Here is a 21,639-nt window from a genome sequence, read left to right as displayed (position 1 = left end):
GGACGATGTGCGCTCCATCCTGGACAACTTCACGGAGATCGTCAAGATAGCCAAGGGTCGTGAATGAAGAGTCCCCTGTGTGGGCTTCAGTGGGGCCGTCTGGTCGGGCAACAGAGTCACGAGAGGCCAAGCAACAACTTTCCACCAGTGGGCTGAGCTCAAGGAGGGCTAGCTCGAGCACCATCCTGCGGCGAGGAAAGGAGGTGGTGCAAGCGGTACAGCCGAACCCACAGCAGCCAAGAATCTGCTATCCCTGTCTGGAGGGGGGGGGCTGTTCAACCCTAGCACACGGGCAAGAAGCCATGCATGTGGTGACGAGTACGGCAAGACTTTTTTTCTCGCACTCGGACTACAAGTATATGTATTTTTTTTCTGCTTTTTTCCCCCGCTTGTGTGTTAAACTGGAATTTTCACAATAAACGACAAACAACATGTACTACCAAAACCCTGCAGCCATAGCTGGCTGCATGAGTCACTCCACAACAGTAGGAGCATTAATCGGAGTATGATAATTTTTCAATGCATCTTTAAGATCAGCACACTAAATAAAAACACAGGTCATACTTTGCAGCGATCATCCAGAGCGAAACATTTTATTTTAGGCCACTGAATAGCACTGGCAGCTAGGGGTGTACAACTCCTCTAGAGCAGTTTTGAATGAAGATCTCATAGGTAGTGACTCAAGTTCCAATTTATTGGCAATAGCATTCCAGACCCTGGGGGCATCAATAGCAAAGGCCCTTCCTCCAGTATATGTACGGCAATAGGGAATATGAAGCTGGTAAATGAGTGTAGACCTTAGGTCAAATTTGTTCTTTGAAACAGAGAGGAGATCCAGCAGGTAATCTGCGGATTTTTTTGTAAGTACATCATGAATAAATAAGATCTAGTGCACAAGCCGTCGAACATTCAGAGATGTTAAGTTTGATCCAATGTAGAGATCACAGTGGTGAGTCCTATATGGGCAGTTCAATGCAAATCTTAAGGCCGAGTGATACATTGAGTCAAGCTTCTTCTGTACAGTACTTGGGGCTGATTTATACACGATGTCACAGTAATCAGGTAGAGGCAGTATGGTAGCTTCCAAACAGAACATAGGGGGCAAGCAGTGCTTGTGTCGATACAGAAAACCAATTTTAATTTTTGTCTTTTTCCCAATATAATCAATGTGATCTTCAAAATTCAGTTTTGAATCCAGGATGACCCCATGATACTTATAGATCTTGACTTGCTCTATTTGATCATTATTTAAGGAATGTAATTGGGGGAAAATAACTTCCCGCTTTAGTCCTGGTGAGAAGCATAGCACCTTGGTTTTGGCAGGTTTTAGGACTAGTTTAAGAGCATCTAGCTGATGTTGTAGTTTGTTGAAATCACTCTGGAGCTTAGCAATCATGTCATCTGGAGAGCGGCCAGCAGTAATCAGTACCGTGTCATCTGCAAAAAGATTTACCCTGGAATGATCCAGTTCAACACAAGCAAAAAGAGAGAACAAGAGGGGGCCGAGAATGGAACCCTGTGGAACCCCTTTTGTTATCTTAACACTGTTTGACCTCCAACCATCTGTGAATACAGTTTGGGTGCGAGAAAAGAGGTAATTTTTTAACCATTTTACTGTGTTTTCGGAAAAACCGAGGCAGCTTATTTTACTAAGCAGGATGTTGTGGTCTGCTGTATCAAAGCTTTGGACAAGTCAAGAAAAAGACAGGCACAGTACTGCTTATTATCAAGACTACTGTAAATGTGATTCAGAGAGTCTAATGCAGCAGATGTGGTGCTGTATTTTTTTCGGAACCCAGATTGTTTTAGATGTAATAGATTGTTGGCGGACAGGAAATTGCTAATTTGGTAGTTCAATAATTTTTCAAAATTTTTCATTGACGGGGACAAAATTGAGATAGGTCGGTAGTTATTTGGATCATTTTTAGGGCCCCCTTTATGAAGTGGACGAACATAGGAATGTTTCCATTCTAGAGGGACTGATGCTTCTTTGATAGACAGGTTGAAAATATGGGCTATAGGTTTGTATATTAGGTGACCAACAGTTAGTAGAGCAAAGACGGGAATACTATCTGCTCCGGTAGAGGGAGGACCCTTTGAGGTAGGACAGTTGTTTCAGAACATTACTTTCGTGGATTGGCTGAAAACTAAATTCGTTTAATGTTTGGATAGGGGTGTAGGAATTTGCATGAGCAGGGGTGACTCTCAATACATTATCAAATAGGGTACCAGCTTCAGAAAAATGAAGGTTAAAATTGTCAACTAGTTTTTGGGGATCTGAAAAATATTCCCCATTTCGGTTAAGCTCAACGGGCAGATGATCTGTTTTGGATGCCTTTTCGATACATTTGATTGTTTTCCAGAAAATCCTGGCATTTCCATGTGATTCCAGGAGAGTGGAAGAAAAGTAGTCATTTTTGCATGCCGTATTTTTTTTACACATCTATTCTTTAAAATCCTGTATTTTAGCCAGTCATTGACCAAATTACTTTTCTGAGAACACGCCCAAGCCTTGTCCCTAGTTTTCATGAGCTTTGTAACCAACGGAGCATGTTTGTTAAGAATTTGGAGAAACGTGTACCTGAAAGTCTCCCAAGCCGTAGTCAGGTTTGGGATATCACAGACCTTGTCAATATCCGAGTGAAGCACATCATTAGTAAATGCCTGAGTGCTGAAGTGTCTCATGGAGTGCTTCTCAAACAATTTAGGGGGGGCTTTGGGTCTGGCTGATGATCCCACCCCAAAAATGAAGGAGTGATCATTAAGGTTATTACCCAGAACACCAGTCAGTGCGAAATTGTGAGGGGCATTTGTCAATAGGATGTCAAGCAGAGATGACTGTCCCGGATTTTTTAGGTTGGGTCTTGTGGGGACATTTATTAATTGAAACAGGTTAAATGCATCTGCAAAATGTGTGGCCACGGCCGGCGGGTTTAGCCAATTCCAATTTAGATCACCCACTAAAACTATTTCACCTTTAGGGAGGCCCGCAAGATGCTCTCTCAGTGCAGATGCAGCTTCAACATCTTTCCCACTAGGCGGTCTATAGCAGCACACTACCACTATCTGTTGATTATTAGGGAGAGTTATTCTGAGAGCCAGACCTTCAAAGCAACATTTTTTTAGACAAGGAGTGAGCTGGAGAACATGCAATAGTATTACGAACATAGATGGCAATTCCACCTCCTTTAGATCCTCAGTCAAGCCGAAAAAGGTTGTAGTTAATCGTAATCTGCAAGTCATTGATGGCAGGAGTGAGAAACGTTTCTGTTAGGCAAAAAATGTCCGGGTCAAGATTTGCCACTTCTAGTTTTTGTTGACTTAATTTAATCACAAGCCCACTGATGTTGACATGTAGAACACCAACACCTTTTCTGCCAGAAAAATCTACAGAATTATACGAGTTCTTTACATTTGGGCCAGGATGAAGCTCAATACCACCCAGAAATAAGAAAAGTAGAATTAATAGTTTGGACAGGTATTTTCTGTGAAAGGATGAAGAGAGACGAACCTTGGACGAATAGCAGCAGCTCGCAGATGGTGTTATTTTTAAGAGCAGAATGAAGTTTGGAAGGAGTGCTGGTGAAGTAATGGGACAAAGATAGGGTTTAAAAGGATCCAATGATGGAGTGTAGAAGTGTCTATAAGCTGTTTCATTAGCAGGTGTAGTGGCAAATTGAGCAACAAATATGGACCCAAAGTAACAAGGGTAGCTGTTTGTAGAGTTGAGTGTGGCACTAGATATGGCCGGGAGGGACAGCAGTAGGATACACAGCGGGAGAATTGCCATCTTTAAAATATCCGGGGTACACACAGTTTAACACACAAGCGGGGGAAAAAAGCAGAAAAAAAATACATATACTTGTAGTCCGAGTGCGAGAAAAAAAGTCTTGCCGTACTCGTCACCACATGCATGGCTTCTTGCCCGTGTGCTAGGGTTGAACAGCCCCCCCCCCTCCAGACAGGGATAGCAGATTCTTGGCTGCTGTGGGTTCGGCTGTACCGCTTGCACCACCTCCTTTCCTCGCCGCAGGATGGTGCTCGAGCTAGCCCTCCTTGAGCTCAGCCCACTGGTGGAAAGTTGTTGCTTGGCCTCTCGTGACTCTGTTGCCCGACCAGACGGCCCCACTGAAGCCCACACAGGGGACTCTTCATTCACGACCCTTGGCTGTCTTGACGATCTCCGTGAAGTTGTCCAGGATGGAGCGCACATCGTCCTTGAGCCACTTGTTAAACGACTGCAGTAGAGCCTCCTTGCTCTGGTGCAGCGCCCACGACATCTCATGGCAGCAGCAGTTGAGAGTGTGCCGCTCTCTCCCAGGGCAGCAGTAGACGGAGCACGGTGTCCCCCAGTGGAGCAGCGGTCGGAGCACAACTTTGCCTCAGGGCAGCAGTGGAGAGAGTGCATCAGGCTCCCTCACGGCAGCAGTGGAGATAGCGCAGCTCTCCTTTAAGCCAGCAGTGGAGACTACGGTGCTCCCTCAGGGCAGCAGTGGACGGAGCACGGCTCTGCCCCAGGGCAGCAGCGGAGAGAGCGCGGCTCCCCTCAGGTCAGTAGTGGACAGAGCGCGACTCTGCCTCAGGGCAGTAGTGGAGAGAGCGCAGTTCTCCCCCAGGGCAGCAGTGGAGAGAGCGCGGCCCTGCCCCAGGGCAGCAGTGGAGAGAGCACGGCTCCTCTCAGGCCAGCAGTGGAGAGAGTGCGGCTCTGCCTCAGAGCAGCAGTGGAGAGAGCGCAGCTCTCCCCCAGGGCAGCAGTGGACGGAGCACGGCACTCCCTCAAGGCAGCAGTGTACAGAGCACGGCTTTGCCTCAGGGCAGTAGTGGATAGAGCACGGCTTTGCCTCAGGGGCAGTAGTGGATAGAGCGCGGCTCTCCCCCAGGAGAGCAGCGGACGGAGCACGGCTCTCCCTCAGGGCGCCATGTGCACGATCCACCAGGCCTCACTCAGGCTGCGCCAGTCGCACGACCAACCAGGCCCCACTCAGGCCCTTCCTCACCTTTCGTGTCCCTCCTCTTGTCACCCGCTGGGATGACAACAAACGCGCCCCCGGGACCTTTCGTGTCCACCCCCCCGCCCCCTTAACCGGGCGAGGTGGTACGTGTTATGAAGAAACGTCGCCTATTATATGAAATGCAGGCCGTACAGATATGGCCGGTACTGTTGAATAAAGAAAACAATAGCCAACAGTTCACGGCGGGTGACGCAGTATCGCTGCTCGGCCGGAGACAATACTTTACTACCATAAGCCACAACGCGCTCCACGCCACCCACAACTTGGGAAAGCACGCCCCCAATCCCCGTGTTGCTCGCGTCCGTGTCGAGCACGAAAGGTAGAGAAAAATCGGGGTAACTCAACGGCGGGGCCCCCACCAGGGCGTCACGAAGAGAGTTAAAGGCGGCCTCCTCCTCCGGCCCCCAATGAAATTTCACCCCCTTGGCCGTTAAGGCATGTAATGGCTTAGCGATGGAAGCGAACTCCGCGACAAACCGGCGGTAATATGAAGCAAAACCGATGAAGCTTCTAACCTCCCCCACCGAGGTGGGAGTCGGCGAGGAGCTGACACAACGCGTTTTGGCGGGATCGGTTGAGATACCTGACCGGCCGACGATGTGACCCAAATATCTTACAGATTCGCGTAGCAAATGGCACTTTTGTGGTTTGAATTTCAAATTAGCTGCGCGCATTTTGAGAAAGACGGCCCGAAGCCTATCAAGATGTTCCTCGAACGTCTTACTGAATACGATAACGTCGTCTAGGTAAATCAAACACACCTCCCATTGCAAGCCAGCGAGAACCAATTCCATCAGGCGCTGGAACGTTGCGGGAGCGGAGTGGAGCCCCATAGGTAACCGATTGAATTGGAAGAGGCCGTGCGGCGTTCGGAAAGCCGTTTTGGGCTTCGATTCATCGTCCAAGGGAAGTTGCCAAAACCCTGAGAGAAAATCCAAGGTGGAGAAGAATCGTGATCCTGCTAGGGCATCCAGAGATTCGTCCATTCGAGGAAGCGGGTAAGCATCGGCCACCGAGATCTTATTTAACCGCCGGAAATCAACGCAGAACCTTAGGGACCCATCGTGCTGTTTGACCAATACTATGGGTGCACCCCAAGGGCTGGTCGAGGGAGAAATAATGTCAGAAGCCAACATGTCATCTACAGCCGATTTGACATGATCCTTTTCGGCGGGACTTAACCGAAAAGGATTTTGGCGGATAGGAGCGTTGTCACCGGTGTCAATATGGTGGCGCAGCAAATTGGTACATCCGATATCGTATTTGTGCTTACTAAAGACGTCGGAAAAATCTCGCAAAAGGGTGCGCAATTTAGCACGTTGTGAGTCGGACAGGTCAGGTGACTCAGCACACAGCGCCTCCAGCCAACCCTCGTCAATGTCTGAGGGCAGTCGCGACTGAGAATCGGTGGCCACCTGGCCAATGATCGGCGTTTCCGCAGGTACCGGAATCGCATGTGCGAACACGGTTCCCTGTGAAACCACCACCGTCCGTGTCCCGACATTGAGGACCGCGATAAACGGGTCCTCATCCCCTTTAACAATAGTCTGGGCCGTCACCAAATCTGGCCCATTCACCCCGGCCCTAGACGGCCCCAGCATAATGCCCCGGTCTGAGACCCCTTTAGCGAACGGTCGACACAACCGCAGGGGCACAAGCATCTGTGCCCCCGGGGGTACGCGCACCGTTCGAGCAACGAGCGCCTGTACCGTTGCACAGGCAGTACGCAAGGCAGGGGTGGAAGGCAGGAACGTTATACGTCGGCCCGATGGAAGCTCGATGCATCCCTGGTCAATCAAAATTTTGATAGGCAATTTGGCCAAAAAGTCTGTCCCCAACAGGCACGGAATTGCCAGCGAGGAGGAGACCAACACCGGGCCAGATAGTTTAATGTCCCCGATAGAAATTTGCGCTCGAATTTGGCCGATGATACCTAACGAGCCCCCGTTTGCAGCGTAACACGGTATGTCGACGGGGAGCAACGAGCGACTCTGAACGGGCAGGATATTATAAATCAAATCGGAAATGATAGTCGCTGAAGCTCCCGTGTCGATCAGTACCCGCACCTCCACGCCATCAATGTGCCCCGTGACAACGGACGACCCCGCCGACGCAGCCACAACCCGGTGAGCCAACTCGGACCATTGGCCCGGTTGGAGCGCCCTCCCCATCAAGCCGCGACCCGACGCACCAGCACCCGAACCCCGAGAATCGTATGTCGGACCATGTGAGAGGGAAGTGGGTGTGCGTGCAGGCCGAACATGTGGGGTGCCACGACTTGCCGGAGGATGTTGTGGAGGCTTTTGAAGAGGGCCGTCCTCAGCCGCAGTTCTTGCTCCGCGTTGTCGAGGAGCCCGGCATCCCGAAGCCACGTGGCCCCGGAGGCCACAGTTGTAGCACACGACGAGCACTCCAGAAGACTTGGGCTGCTCTCGGTGGCTCGATACGTCCCGAGCCAGTCGCCCGCCAGACCGCCATCCCGCAGAACGGCCCGCAGCGAAGCCCCCCTCAGATTCGGAGGTGGTCGCCGCCACGGTGTGTCCCGCAGCTGCCTTGTTAGCCTTCCTCCGCTGGGAAATCAGATTGGCATGAATGTGCCTTGCAGCCCGTAATGACGACATGTCCGCATCATCCTGTGCCAGGATGACGAAGTTCAAGTCGTCGGCCAGCAGCAAAATTTTCTCGGCCACCATCACATCGATCCCCTCCTCGTCCATGCGCGGGAAGGCCGCCTTCGCCAACGACAGCAGGGCCATGCGGTACGCAAGTGGTGACTCCTTGTCGCCCTTCTGCCGCTCGTAGAAAAGCTGGCGACAATCGGAAGGCGGCCCATAAACCGTGGCCAGCACCTGCAGCGCCGACTGAAGCGTGGAGCGTGCCGACTTGGGTGCAGCGGTGAGGGTGCCAAGGGCGTCGCCATCCAGCATCGCCGGAAGAGCACACAGCGCCTCGTTGTCCGTCCACCCAGCCATTTCTTGGTGGGCGAGGAAACGGCGCTGGAACCCACCCCAATCGCCGCCGCTCGATACGAACACCTGCAGGGCCGGCAGGCGTTGCTGAAATGTCGGCTCCGTCTCCGATAATCTCCCAGCACTCGTACCGTGTCCATGGACAGTATGGTGAGCAATGGCGGACCCTAATGGAGGTTGTGCTGTCGGTGACGCGCTGGTTCCAGCTTGGTCGGTGCTGTCGTCCGCTGGTGATGACCTGGCGACCGCTGATAGGCAGCCACTGCGACCCGCCCCCGCCGATGACGTGGCGCTCGCTGGTTGGGCCCCGCCGCCCGCGTGACGAGCTGGGGCCCCTCCCTTGGCTCCTACTGTACCCGTGGCGGGAATTTCAAGCCTCCGGCCCATCGCAAAGGCGGGAGTTTCTGGCGGGCGCTGTCCGTCTTCCCGCCGCGCCGCTCCCCCCGGCCCCAGGTGAGTTATCTGCTCCAGCATGGCGGCCGCTGCATATAGGAGCTCCGCCAGTCGGGAGTGGGCTAACGCCAACTCATCAGCCGACGTCCCGACCCTCTCCGACTGTCCCGCAGGTGTTGGAGCCGGCAGCGGTTGTGCAGGTACCTCGGCGGCGATGTCTTGCACCGCCTCTCCCTCGTCGTCGTCCCCTCCGGGGTCTTGGGCACGAGTCGTCCGTCTCGTATCCATGCTTTGGACCACTCCTGACGCCAGATGTAGTGAGTTGCAGGGAGACGGACGACGGAGTTGAGGCACACTCTTTTTATTAACTCAGGGACAGACACAATAGTTGAAGGGGTAACGGCCCCTTCACCCGTAGTAGCTGGGAAACCAACCTAGTACTAAGTCCCCTGTCCTGTTCCCCAGTCCTCCTCTAATAGGCTACGGGAGGCTGTCTGATCTGGCCCTGGTAAGCACAGATCCCGGCACCAGCTAAGCCGGCCTTGCCCTTACAAGGGCAGAGGTCCGGAAGCTCTTGGGCCGCGCCGCTGGCTTACCCAGCTCGGCCCTGACAAGGGCAGCAAGACAGGGGAGTCCCAGGGCCTAGTCTGCCGGTCTTCAGACTTCACTGGTCAGCTTCTTGTAAAACTGGCCCCGAGCTCTCTGGCTCCCCGCCTTTTATAGAGATCCCCTCGGAGGGGCGGGGTTATGGGGGATCACAGAGCCCCCATGGCCCCCCAGTGGTTAGCGGATGCGGACGTTGGTGTAGACACCCGTGTGTGTGGGTGCAGACACCCCTGTGTTTCCCGTCCGCCTTTTCTCCCGTAATAACCCCTACATATGTCTCATTAAGGCCACTCACGCGCTGTTTTTAACGAGCCGTGCCTGTGCTATCACTGATAATGCAGTATCACCAAATCTGTTGTACAGCTGTAATCTTGCTGCTTGCTGCTGGCCGCCTGGCGTGATTGGCCTTTGGACCCTCTGCGCAACAACAGCGATCTAAAAAAAATCACGTCTCCCTCTCACACACACGGCCCACTCTCACACACGGCCCACTCTCACACTCACACATGGCCCACTCTCACACTCACACATGGCCCACTCTCACACTCACACACGGCCCACTCTCACACTCACACACGGCCCTCTCTCACACACGGCCCACTCTCACACACGGCCCACTCTCACACACGGCCCACACTCACACACGGCCACTCTCACACACGGCCCACTCTCACACTCACTCACACACGGCCCACTCTCACACACGGCCCACTCTCACACACGGTCCACTCTCACACACACTCACACACGGCTCATTCTCACTCACATTCTCACACAGTTTACACTCATGCAGAGCAACTCACACGCTGCCACACACGCTGCCGCCATCTTGCCGAAGACCCAAAGAATATGAATTCCTGCAATCACAAAAGCTTTAAGTCAATATTTAACCGCCTCTACAGGGACGGTTTTCACTCAACAATTAGATCTTTTAACAAACTTCGAGACAAGAAGGCTCATCTGATCGAGTTGCTCACTTTTCTGAAGAGATGCTGCGACACTAAGGTAACACCGATCGCCTTTACACTGACATCTGCTGCTGTCACTTCTCCTAATGCTAAACGGATCTTATTCAGGGCTGGCCTAGCCCTGATCTCAGGGAGAATAAGATTGCTCTGATTTGAACTAGACAATTTAAACAAGACTCTCTTGCAGTCACACCTAACATTTCATAATCAACGTTTTTGGGTTTAGATCGCGTTATTTATAAATGTGTCGTAACCCTCCGCCACCCGACACGGCCAATCAGTAAAAATGTGTCACGTTGGCAAAAGACAAATAGTTCACTGCTTTAGCCCACCGGTGTGTTGAAGCCACAACTATTTGTCTTTTGTCAACGTGACACATTTTTACTGATTGGCCATGTCGGGTGGTGGAGGGTTACGACACATTTATAAATAACGCGATCTAAACCCAAAAACGTTGATTCTGAATAACATTGGTTGCGAAAGCCTACGTGTTAAACTGACTAACCTCTATGGGGAGGATACTTTTCTTAAAACCAGAAAATTGGAGAAGCTCCGCATTAAGCGGATGAAATTGATATCTTCATTGGCGTTCCTCAAAAGGTGCAGAGATTCGAAGGTAATACCAAACGCAGTTAAAATAACACATCACATAAAGTCTTCTAAGGCTAACAAAATACTACACAAAGCTAGCGAATTATTATTAATAGAGAGAATACAACACAACAGGAGTGAATTATCCAACATTTCTGAATCGCTAAAGCATTTACATTTAAATATAAGCAATAGTGTGTCCATGCATGATTGGAATATAATCGATACTATAACACAACAATCAGCTGATAATGTGTTTAATCTAACAAATGCTAACCAAATTAACAAATTTTCTAGACTTTACAATAAACAAATCCCTATTAAAAACGAACAATTTAAAAACAAAACCGTAATAAACTTGACTAACACTGATTTAACCACTGACATGATTTCTGTCCTTTCTAAAGGCCTTAACTTTGCCGTTACCCCACGCACAATTCCAGTGGATGAGATAATTGCTGAGGTAGAATCAGCAGTAAGACTCCTTCCACATAATGAGGCAGAGATGACTAGACACGAGGTTGCCAAAATTATTGAGAATAGTAAAGTACCAAAAGTAAATATTAGCTCGAACGAGGCAAAAGCCTTAAGAGAGCTTCGTCTAAACAAAGATATTCAAATCCTAGCAGCTGACAAGGGCCGCACTACAGTAGTGATGTCACGAGCCGATTATGATAATAAAATTAAAGATTTATTAGAGGAAAGTACCTACATTAAAATTAAACGAGATCCAACTAATACTTGTAAGACTACTGCAATCATTGCAAATTGCAAATTCATTAATCCCAAAAAATGAGCAATTCCTAATTAAGCCAAGGGCTTCAAAACCACCTAGACTGTATGGGCTACCAAAGATCCATAAAGTCGGCATCCCTTTACGACCCATAGTCAGTACAATTGGCTCTGCCACATATAAATTAGCAAAATATGTAACTAAACAAATACAGCCTTACATCGGTAGGACATCATCATTCATAAGAAATTCAGAACATCTTGTGAATATGATCAAAGATATTAAACTTAACCCTAATGATATTTTGGTGAGTTTTGATGTGATTTCGCTATTCACTAAGGTTCCAGTGAGCGAGTCGCTTAAATTACTTGATACACTGGTAAAGAATACAGGTTTACCAAAAGATATTCCGAAACTCGCAGACCATTGTTTAAATAACACTTCTTATGGAGAGGCGAATTCTTTAAACAAAGGGAGGGAGCAGCAATGGGCTCTCCTTTATCTCCTGCTATAGCAAATTTGTACATGGAAAACTTTGAAACCAGAGCAATTGCCTCGAGCACATTAAAACCATCCTTTTGGTTTATATATGTGGATGACACTTTGGTTGTCTGGCCACATGGTAAAGATACACTTAACGATTTTCTAAATCATCTCAATGCACAAAACCCGGCCATTCAGTTCACCATGGAAATGGAGGTGAATAACACACTCCCGTTCCTGGATATTTTACTTGGGCATGGCCTAAATGGTAAAATAACACACAGCGTTTACAGAAAGCAAACGCACACTGATGCCTATCTGAATGCAGATTCGCATCATCACCCAGCTCAGAAATCCTCTCTTATCAAGACGCTCATACATCGGGCTAAAACAATGTCAGATGGTGAAAGTCTAGTGAGAGAGATTAAACATGTTAAAGAAGCACTAAGACAGAATGGCTACAATAATGCTCAAATTAACAGAGCACTAAAAGCCAAATCACGATCGCAAAGCAACACTGCTGAAAGCGATCAGATTATTAAAACAATAAAAATACCATTTATCTCAGGGGTAACTGACAAATTAGCCCGTGTTTTGCAAAAGCAAAACATTACAGTAAGATTTGGTACAGTACACAAAATTCAACAACTAGTAACATGCACTAAAGACAAATTACCTAAATTATCAACAGAAGGTGTATATCGGATTAATTGTGTATGTGGCAGATGCTATATTGAACAGACAGGGCGTAACGTTAGTGTAAGACTAAAAGAACACCAGAGAAATATTAAACTATCACAAACACAACTGTCGGCAGTGGCAGAACATGCATGCCAACAGGGACACTCAATTGATTTTGACAACGTGGAAGTGTTGTGTAAAACTAGTTACTACTGGCAAAGACTAATTAGAGAATCGATTGAAATTGAGAGAAACAGAAATAACTTTAATCGCTCAGACAGCTACAGGCTTAGTGCGGCCTGGAAGCGTATTATTAAATAAGATACATTACAATTCCTTATAAGGGAAACAAACACTAACTGATTACTAATGTAGCATAATCACAATAAAACACATTCCAAATGATTACTAATCTACAACTCGCATCGTAACAACAGCCTGATTACTAATCTAGTATATAATTACAATCACTCCCCCCTTGAATCTTTGCACCTGATGAGTTAATGAGTTAATGATGACGTCACCCTGCTGCTGCTCTATATAAGAATGGGAGACACAGCAGAGCCTCACCATTCTGGCGAATTGCCCGATGATGCTGGATGCAATTACCAGCGAAACGTCGTACTCAAATTGTAAATGTTGTGGCTTCAACACACCGGTGGGCTAAAGCAGTGAACTATTTGTCTTTTGTCAACGTGACACATTTTTACTGATTGGCCGTGTCGGGTGGTGGAGGGTTACGACACATTTATAAATAACACGATCTAAACCTAAAAACGTTGATTATGAATAACATTGGTCGCGAAAGCCTACGTGTTAAACTGACACCAAACATTGAATGAAAAAATGTCTACATCTGATTGGGAACATGTAGATAACATGACTGTCTCGTCAGCCACCTCAATGTCAGCTAAATGCAAAGATAACCTGATTTCCAAGTTCAACCTCCTGTCCAAGAAGAAGCCAGATCCACACATTAAAAAGTTAGACGGTGACAATATTGTTATCAAGCGTAACAGCCCAATTTTCGACAGCCTAAAATCGGTTCCAGCTAAAGAATTTAATTTCGCAGTCACCCCTAAACACATCCCTGTTGATGATATCATTGCCCAGGTCAACGTAGCCCTTAAGGGTTTGGGACACATTCCTGCAGACGTCGCAAGAAAGGAAATCGCTGCAATCCTCAAAAACGCTAAGACATCTATTAGCAACATCAGTAAGGGTGAGCACTTTGAGCTTTCTTAACTAAAAAAGAGAGATCACATAGTCATCCTCTCAGCCGACAAGGGCAATGCCACTGTCATCATGGACAAAACCACATACAACAACAAAATTCAGGACCTACTTAATGATGGTAGCTTTCCCAAAATCAGTTAAGATCCCACCAACCGCCTGGTTATGAAAACCAACAATATCACAAAGTCGACATCGTTTATCGAACCAACCAAGCAGCTTTCCTTAAAACCCTCTACTGCTAAACCACCCAGATTTTATGGCTTACCAAAAATCCATAAAGAAGGTACACCACTTTGGCCTATCATCTCCACCATTGACTCGCCCACCTACGAACTGGCCCGATTTCTGTCTGAGATCTTACAACCATTAACTGGTAAGACCACCTCAGCTGTACTTAACGCAGCTCACTTGGTATCGTTAATTAAGGACATCTCACTATCTCCAGGTGATTTTCCTGTCAGTTTCGATGTAGTATATTTGTTCCTGTTCCTGACACCATTGCAATCATTGAAGATTTGGTCCAACAAGGACTGAATGCTGATGTACTGGCCCTGGTTAGACACTGTCTCACCAACACTTCACCTGGAATGGAACATTCTACAAACAAGTTGAAGGTACCCCAATGGGTTCTCCCTTATCTCCAGTTGTAGCCAATGTTTTCATGGAAAAAATTGAGACAGATGCCATCCAGGCATCCACCCTACGTCCTTTTGGAAGAGGTACGCAGATGACATGTTCGTCATCTGGCCACATGGCCTACCAGCTTTGGACCAATTCTTCAACCACATCAATTCCGTATACCCAGCCATAAAATTTACCACAGAGGTGGAAAAAGATGGCAAGTTACCATTCTTGGATGTTGTAATCGAAAAGAGACCAGATGGCTCTATGGGACACTATCTACAGGAAAGCCACCCATACGGATGCCTCCCTAAAACCTGACTCCCACCACCATCCATTCCAGAATAATTCCCTCATCAAAACTCTACACCATAGAGCTCGATGTATTTCTGACCATTACCACCTAGCCAGTGAATTGGAACACGTACACTAAACCCTCAAGATGAATGGATATTCAGACTCCACAATCCGTAAAGCTATCACCCCAACCGTTGGGAAATAACCATCTGAGGAACCAATCAAAACCATCACCTTGCCATACATAGCAGGGGTCACCAAAAATATTTCCAAAATAATGAGCAAACACAAGATCCAGGTTCGATTCAACACAGTCCATAAAATTTGTGATCTGATTCCATCTGTGAAGAATGTGATCCCTGACATGCAATACCCCGGCGTCTACAAACTAAGCTGTGTCTGCGGCAGTAGTTACATTGAGGAAACTAAGCGACATGTCTCGGTCCGTGTTCGTGAACATAAGGCAGATCTGAAACACGGTAGGCCCAATACCTCAGCCGTGGCTGCTCATTGTTTTAATGCGGTGGGCACACACAATATATTTTTCCAAAACAAAGATATTCTGCAAACCCACTGGCTATCAGCATAGATTCGTTCATGAAGCCATCCAGATATATAAACAGACACAATTTCAACCGAGAAGATGGGTACAAACTGAGCAATCATTGGAAGGACGTTATTAGCCAGGTTAAGTCATAACTGGCTGTGATGTTTAGTAGTTATTTTCGATCTCTGGTGTTACATTAACAGGTTAAATGTATAGTAATAGGTTTTTACCCTTTCAACTGGTACAAAAGCTGACACCTTTATACAAGGCATCATGTTTGCAATAACCACAACACAAGCAGTCAAAATGCAAACAAAAAGAAACAACTCTGATGATAATGATATGCACTGTCCTTGAAGTTGATTGGTCCACACCCGAGACAGCTTTTCTTAGAGCCTAGTCTCCATTGGTGTTGGACCAGATGACGCCAAAAGACGTACAACTCTAAGACAGCACACTATCAGAGTATTGAGAGCTCGGGGCAAGCATTTACACTATGAGACCTCCTTTACCAGTGGCAAAATATAGTAATAGGTTTTTACCCTTTCAACTGGTACAAAAACTGACACCTTTATACAAGGCATCATGTTTGCAATAACCACAACACAAGCAGTCAAAATGCAAACAAAAGGTTAAATGTATTTACATTAACAGGTTAAATGTCTCATTAACACAGCCATCGTTGCTTATTTTCCTTGATGTTGCGGTGGCTCTACGATCTTACTTTGACATGCTCTCTCTCACAATACAATGGCCACCTCCGCAGCTTTATCGTCGTGGAGGTAGCTCAGCTCTGCGATCTTACATTTACTTGAAAATTTCATCACTAGCCCCGCCCACTTCGCTTATGACCCTTGGGCTACACCCATCTCAAACCTTTATAACATCCTGCCTCAGCAGCTCTCGCTATTTTTTCACCTGATGATGATTGCTTGTGTTGCGATCAAAACGTGATATTTTTATTCTTTTTTCTATGTACGTGGCCTTACCGAAAGACCCAAAGAATATGAATTTAGAATGTTCCAAAATATATTATTTTAATCAGAACGATTTTAATTTAGACAGCACCTAAATACCATCAGCATCTGTAGGCGCTGTAGTTGGAGTAGTCCCAACATTACTGGTATTTTATTTTGCTCGGGGCATGTGGTAGTTTCATGCCTAAATTCTCATTGTTAACCCTTGACCATCCGACGTCGATGAGGTTCTGAGCGGTGAAGCCCCCTGCTGTGACTGGTGGCTACAGACGTCCCGTCACTGAACTCAACATCAACGCACCGCGATATTTTAATCGTTTCAACAGAAAAATACTAGAAAGTCGTTTGTATTTTTCGTACACTTGATGGAGGAATATCCCCGTGATCTCCTTGGCCGGCAACACGGCCTGGCCATAGCGCATTCGCCGCTGGCTGTTGCACCGATATGCAGTTTGAATCCGGCAGGCCGCCCTGGTAAACAATGCGGGTGTATTAACCGTAAAATATGTGCCATCTGCTTCAAAGTGGACGTTTAAAGACCGTGCAACGTCATTCGAAAAATGTGCAAAGTTACTGACAAATCACTTGATTGGGATTCCACATCGAAATCGCCCCCTACTGACAGTCTGAGGCCTGTGCCGAGTGACTTTGTGTTGTACAGGACAACTGCCACCGGCGGTGATATACGGCACTTTGAGTTGCCGAGGCAGCTAAGCGAGGCTATGTAAGAGCCTATTTTTCTAATTATTCTGTTTGTTTGGCGCTCGCTAGAGTGCGGCTGTCGACGTGGAACCGGCTGAACCTGCTGAGAAAGGGCCTGCTGGGAACCCTCATGGCGAAGGTGCTGGCCGAGGACCCCATTGCCCCCGTGCTGCACGAGCCCCACCTGCGCGCCATGGATCGCCGGCTGCTGCTGGTGCTGGAGACTGTGCAACAGTGCGTGGACTCGGGGAACTCCGATGCTGTGCTGCTGGAAGACCGCATGTTGTTCTCGCAGTAGCGCCCCACCGCCCGCCTGCTCGCTGCGACATGCATATGTGGTGCGACCACGATCCGGGAGTGACGGCAGACGAGTGATGCAGACTCGCATCTCAACTCGAGTGTAAGGTGTTGGGGCAAACCTCAAACTTGAACGCCACCAGCCAATATCAGGGGACGCTTGTTGAATGATCGCATGTGACAAGATACGTTTATTGATAATTGCGTGTGTTCCGGTGAAAAAAACACGCAGGTGGCTTTGTTACATCTCCAATAGCTGCTGTAAAAGGGGAGTGGCATTATTGCAAACTCTGCTTTAAGGTTGAAGAGGACCATAGACTGTACTGACGACAATCTTTTTGTGTAACCATTCCCACAACGTTAATAAAATAACGTCGAGATTTATAGCAGAAGTGCATATGTAATAGGGCTAGCTGACATCCACCAATTAAATAGAAGTTATAGTTCACAAGGTCATGGAATGCTCAGATTTAAACCGTGTTTTTAAAAAGTAGACACGAGGTAATAAAACGCAGATATTAATTCCACCTTCGAGGATGCAGGATAATAGCTCGCTGCCAGTATTAAAATCATCATGGGCTGCTCAAGGCAACTTGTCCCGCCCCATGAAAAGGATTACACACATGGGAGCTTTATGTTTAACCAGGTATAAAAATCTTGCAGATATTTAAACACGTCTTTATTTAACAAGAACTCCGTTATAAACTGTGCAACACTGATGTTCCCCCACTTTCGTACACAGCCGCATTTAAAAACAGGAAGTAATTAACCATTTCCTGGATACAAATTCGAATTTATCTGTATTGTGATGTGCCTTCTATGGTAAATACAGTAGCTAAAATTATCAATCGGAATGTGAACAAGTGTGACTATCACACACCACTTACGCCGAGGTATTTGTTCGTATGGCAAGATTTTATCTTGGCACCTTGGAAATATATTATGATTAACATTGCCCTTGTTTAAGACTCAGGAAGTTTATTTTATGGCATATGGGAGGAAGCCAAATTACCTAGAGTAAACCCACACATACGAGGGGATAAAACTCAAAGCTTCACACAGATGGATTTAGTCTAGTTCATGTACTGCTATCTCCTGGCCACCTCGCAGCCCAATAGCCTTGGGGAGCCTGGCAAATTTTGTGTGATCCACTCCTGTCTCCCCTCCAAAATGCCGGATTTCAAGCTCACACTATCGCATCCAGCTAGTTTGTAATTGATTGTGCTTGTAATAAGAGAGACAGCGCCTGTTGCATTCTCTGGTTAAATAATTGAAACCACAAAATCATCACTCCAACGACAGGAAATTTGAGTTGGCCTGTAAAGGGAATGAAGTGCCCTGCTTAATTCCTGTTTGGTGGAAGCGTACATATAATGCTGTATGAATTATGGTTTATTTATAATGCTCTACATATGAAGTACATTAATTTCTCGCCAATTGCGGGGGGTTAGGTTCCTAAAAACCACAATGGTTGGCAAAACCGTGGTTGACAAGACTAAAGGCTTATGAAAAATAGAGGGTTACGTTCCGCGGCCGCGGTTAACACTCATCGCAGCCTAACTATGCATCCAATGCATTCAGTCAACGTGAAAAATATATATTGTACTGTATGAACAAAAATAACTTGAATAATAGTGATCAAAAATACGTTTAATTACCTTTAATATTGATACTGTAGTGAAGTCCAGATAACAACGACACTGACGACGATGATGATGTTAATGGAGGAGGGGGTTATAGGGATGCGGGACTGTTCCCCTCTTCAGAACTTGTTTATATAAAGACAAACCACTTGCCTTGCCCTCTTCACATTACGCTTCACCTTCACCAGCTCGACACTTAGGGGCCATGATTAAGGGCAAAAATTAGTGGCATTGACAGTAATTATGGTAGACTTTCATGAAGCATAAATGACAGCACTGCTACGCTTGAAGATACTGCTGCACAACATTGAACGAGGCAGACAAGTACTGTACGCGGGCAAGAGTGGTGGGTACACGCGCGCTTTACGTGCCACTGGTGGATTGCTTGAATACGGCTGGAGATTTGAAATTGTGGGTAGCGAAAACCAAACCGTGGTTAAGCAAAACTATACCGTGGTTGGCAAAACAGTATACGGAATATGTGTGGATCCTCGAAATCGCGGTTGGAAAAACCGTTGTCAAGGGATTGCTGTACCTATAATGCTGTACGGTCGTAATTTGTCCATCAAAACATGAGTAGTCTGAGTGCCACAGATTTTGTGCCATAGCTTGTAAATACATGGTGAGGACTTTTTAACAACGTACACAGTCGACTACGTAATGCACTTTATGCTTTGAAGTGCAGAGTTTATTTTTGCCGATGCTGCAAAATGATTGCAGTGTCACATACAGTACTCGTGTACTTGTTGAAGTGTAGATATCTAGGGAATGCAAATGCATGTTTAAATTCTGTACATATTCCAGCTAGGTTTTGTGCCATTCAGAGTTTTACTCCTTTACAGTGTGGTTCGAGTAAATTTCAGATTTCCGTTGGAACTTTTTGTACGGGAAAACATTTCTGTTGATTGGGTATCTTTCAATTGTGCCGATGGGCAGTGTATTTGGAGCGTTTTTTTCCATGGTGGTATTTTTTAATTGACGGCTGTATATTGCATTAGACGATTGAAAACACGTTGCTCGAACAAGGTCAAAACAGCGTATGTGAATATGCAAGAGCTCATGGGAATGCACTGTATTCACATGTAGATGTAAGAATGTATTGGTTTCTGAAACAAAGTTTTATCAATCTTGATTTGAAGCTTTCGTGACTGCAGGAAACCATACTCTTTGGTTGTTTCGGTGAAGTCACGTAGGTAGAAAAATAATAAATCACGACGTTTCGATCGCCACAAGCAACCGTATTCAGGTGGGAGTGAGCAACAGGCTGCTGAAACAAGTCCTTATATATAGAACCGGGAGGGGGTGGGGGTTGCCGCATCGGGCAAGAGGGTGGGGGCTGGAGCTTGTGCTGAGGAGGTGGTCATTGTATTGTGAGAGATTAGCATGTCAATGTGTATTGACGGTATATCACCCACTAGGGGCATAGAGCGCTGAACAGGGTGAAGGAAAGGCAGTGCTGAACAGGGTGAAGGAAAGGGGCGTAGATTGAGGGTCGAGTGTAATGACGGTATATCAGCCACTAGGGGGGATAGAGTGCGCATCAGGAAACGCACCGAGTGAGACACACAGAGAGACAGAGACACAGGGATACACATAGAGAGAGACACCTAGAGAGACAGAGACACTCGCAGAGACACGCAGACACAGAGGGACACACCGAGAGAGAGAGACAGAGAGACACACCCACACGGAGAGAGACGCACTAAGTGACACACAAAAAAGAGGGAGGCACACATACACACAAAGAGACACAGAGAGAGACACACGGGGAGAGAGACACACAAACCGATAGACACAGAGAGAGAAACACAAAAACATCACAGCCAGTTATAGTCTGCTAAAAAACGAGAGCCACCGCCAGATCAAGCGAAAGGGGGCAACGTTGGCTTTGTTAGTGAGACATTTAGTCCATTAAAGTAAAGAAATTTAACTTGGTAATGTAACTCAAGAGAGTCGGGAAAAACTGCTGACAATGGCAGGTAGGATGGAAACATCAACAAGCAGTTAAGGCTTTACCTGGTTAATAACGTCCTTCCAATGATTGCTCAATTTGTACCCATCTCGGTTGAAGCTATGTCTGTGTTTTTATCTGGATGGCTTCATGGACAAATCTTTGATGGTAGCCCGAAGGTTTGCAGAGTATCTTAGTCTTGGAAAAAACAATGTCGTGTGAGCCCACCGTGTTCAAGCAATGATCAGCCACGGCAGAGGTATTGGTTCTGCCGTGTTTCAAATCTGCCTTGTGTTTGCGAAAACGGTCCAAGACATGTCGTTTCGTTTCCCCAATGTAACTGCTACCGCAGACACAACTTAGTTTGTATATACCAGGATATTGCATGTCAGGAATCACATCTTTGACAGTTGGGATCAGGTCACAGATTGTGTACTGTGTAGAATTGAACCTGGATCTTGTGTTTGTTCAAGATTTTGGAAATCTTTTTGGTAACCACTGCTATGTATGGCAAGGTGATGGTTTTCATTGGGTCCTCAGATGGTTCTCTACCGCCGATTGGGTGATTGGACCTCCCGAGCTAGCACCTTCTCGGAGAGACATGACTAAAGCGCTGGCTCACTGCCGCATGGGTTTACTCCACACACGCCCACGTACAACACCTTTAATGTGAAAGCGGCTGCGCAAACGCGCATGCCCCTACTGGCACTTGTATTCTAATAAGCGCCCGCACCACGACTAGCACTATAGCGGCAGCGCGAACGCGAGCCCTTCTGTGGGCAGTTTATATACTAACCCACGCACACACTGATTAACGCTATAGCGGCAGCGCGAACGTGCGCGCTTCTGCTGACGTTTATATTCTAACACGCGCACGTCCCACAGTTAACACTACAGCAGCAGCGCAGACGTGCTCACCTGCAAGCGATTAT

At 47.1% G+C, this 21,639-nt stretch overlaps 1 protein-coding gene across 4 annotated transcripts in view; it reads left to right on the top strand.

Moving 5' to 3' along the window:
• Positions 1-17,497, top strand: part of FAM20B (FAM20B glycosaminoglycan xylosylkinase) — a 29,912-nt gene extending 12,415 nt beyond the window's left edge. For 2 of the 4 annotated variants that reach the window (XM_078603630.1, XM_078603629.1), the window contains exon 9: positions 16,886-17,497. In XM_078603630.1, coding sequence (XP_078459756.1) covers positions 16,886-17,114 — 229 coding nt within the window. In that variant the 3' untranslated portion in view covers positions 17,115-17,497. Of the gene's footprint in view, positions 1-4,696; positions 4,964-8,187; positions 8,253-16,885 lie in introns of those variants that run through there. The other 2 variants (XM_078603632.1, XM_078603631.1) reach the window with 2 other exon arrangements.
• The last annotated feature ends 4,142 nt before the right edge of the window (positions 17,498-21,639 follow it).

Source organism: Lampetra planeri, chromosome 20 (genome assembly GCF_965212315.1).
Source record: "Lampetra planeri chromosome 20, kcLamPlan1.2.h2, whole genome shotgun sequence".
Lineage (NCBI taxonomy): Eukaryota > Metazoa > Chordata > Hyperoartia > Petromyzontiformes > Petromyzontidae > Lampetra > Lampetra planeri.
The sequence above is the reverse complement of the archived record's forward strand: the minus strand, read 5'-3'. Positions and strand labels throughout refer to the sequence as shown.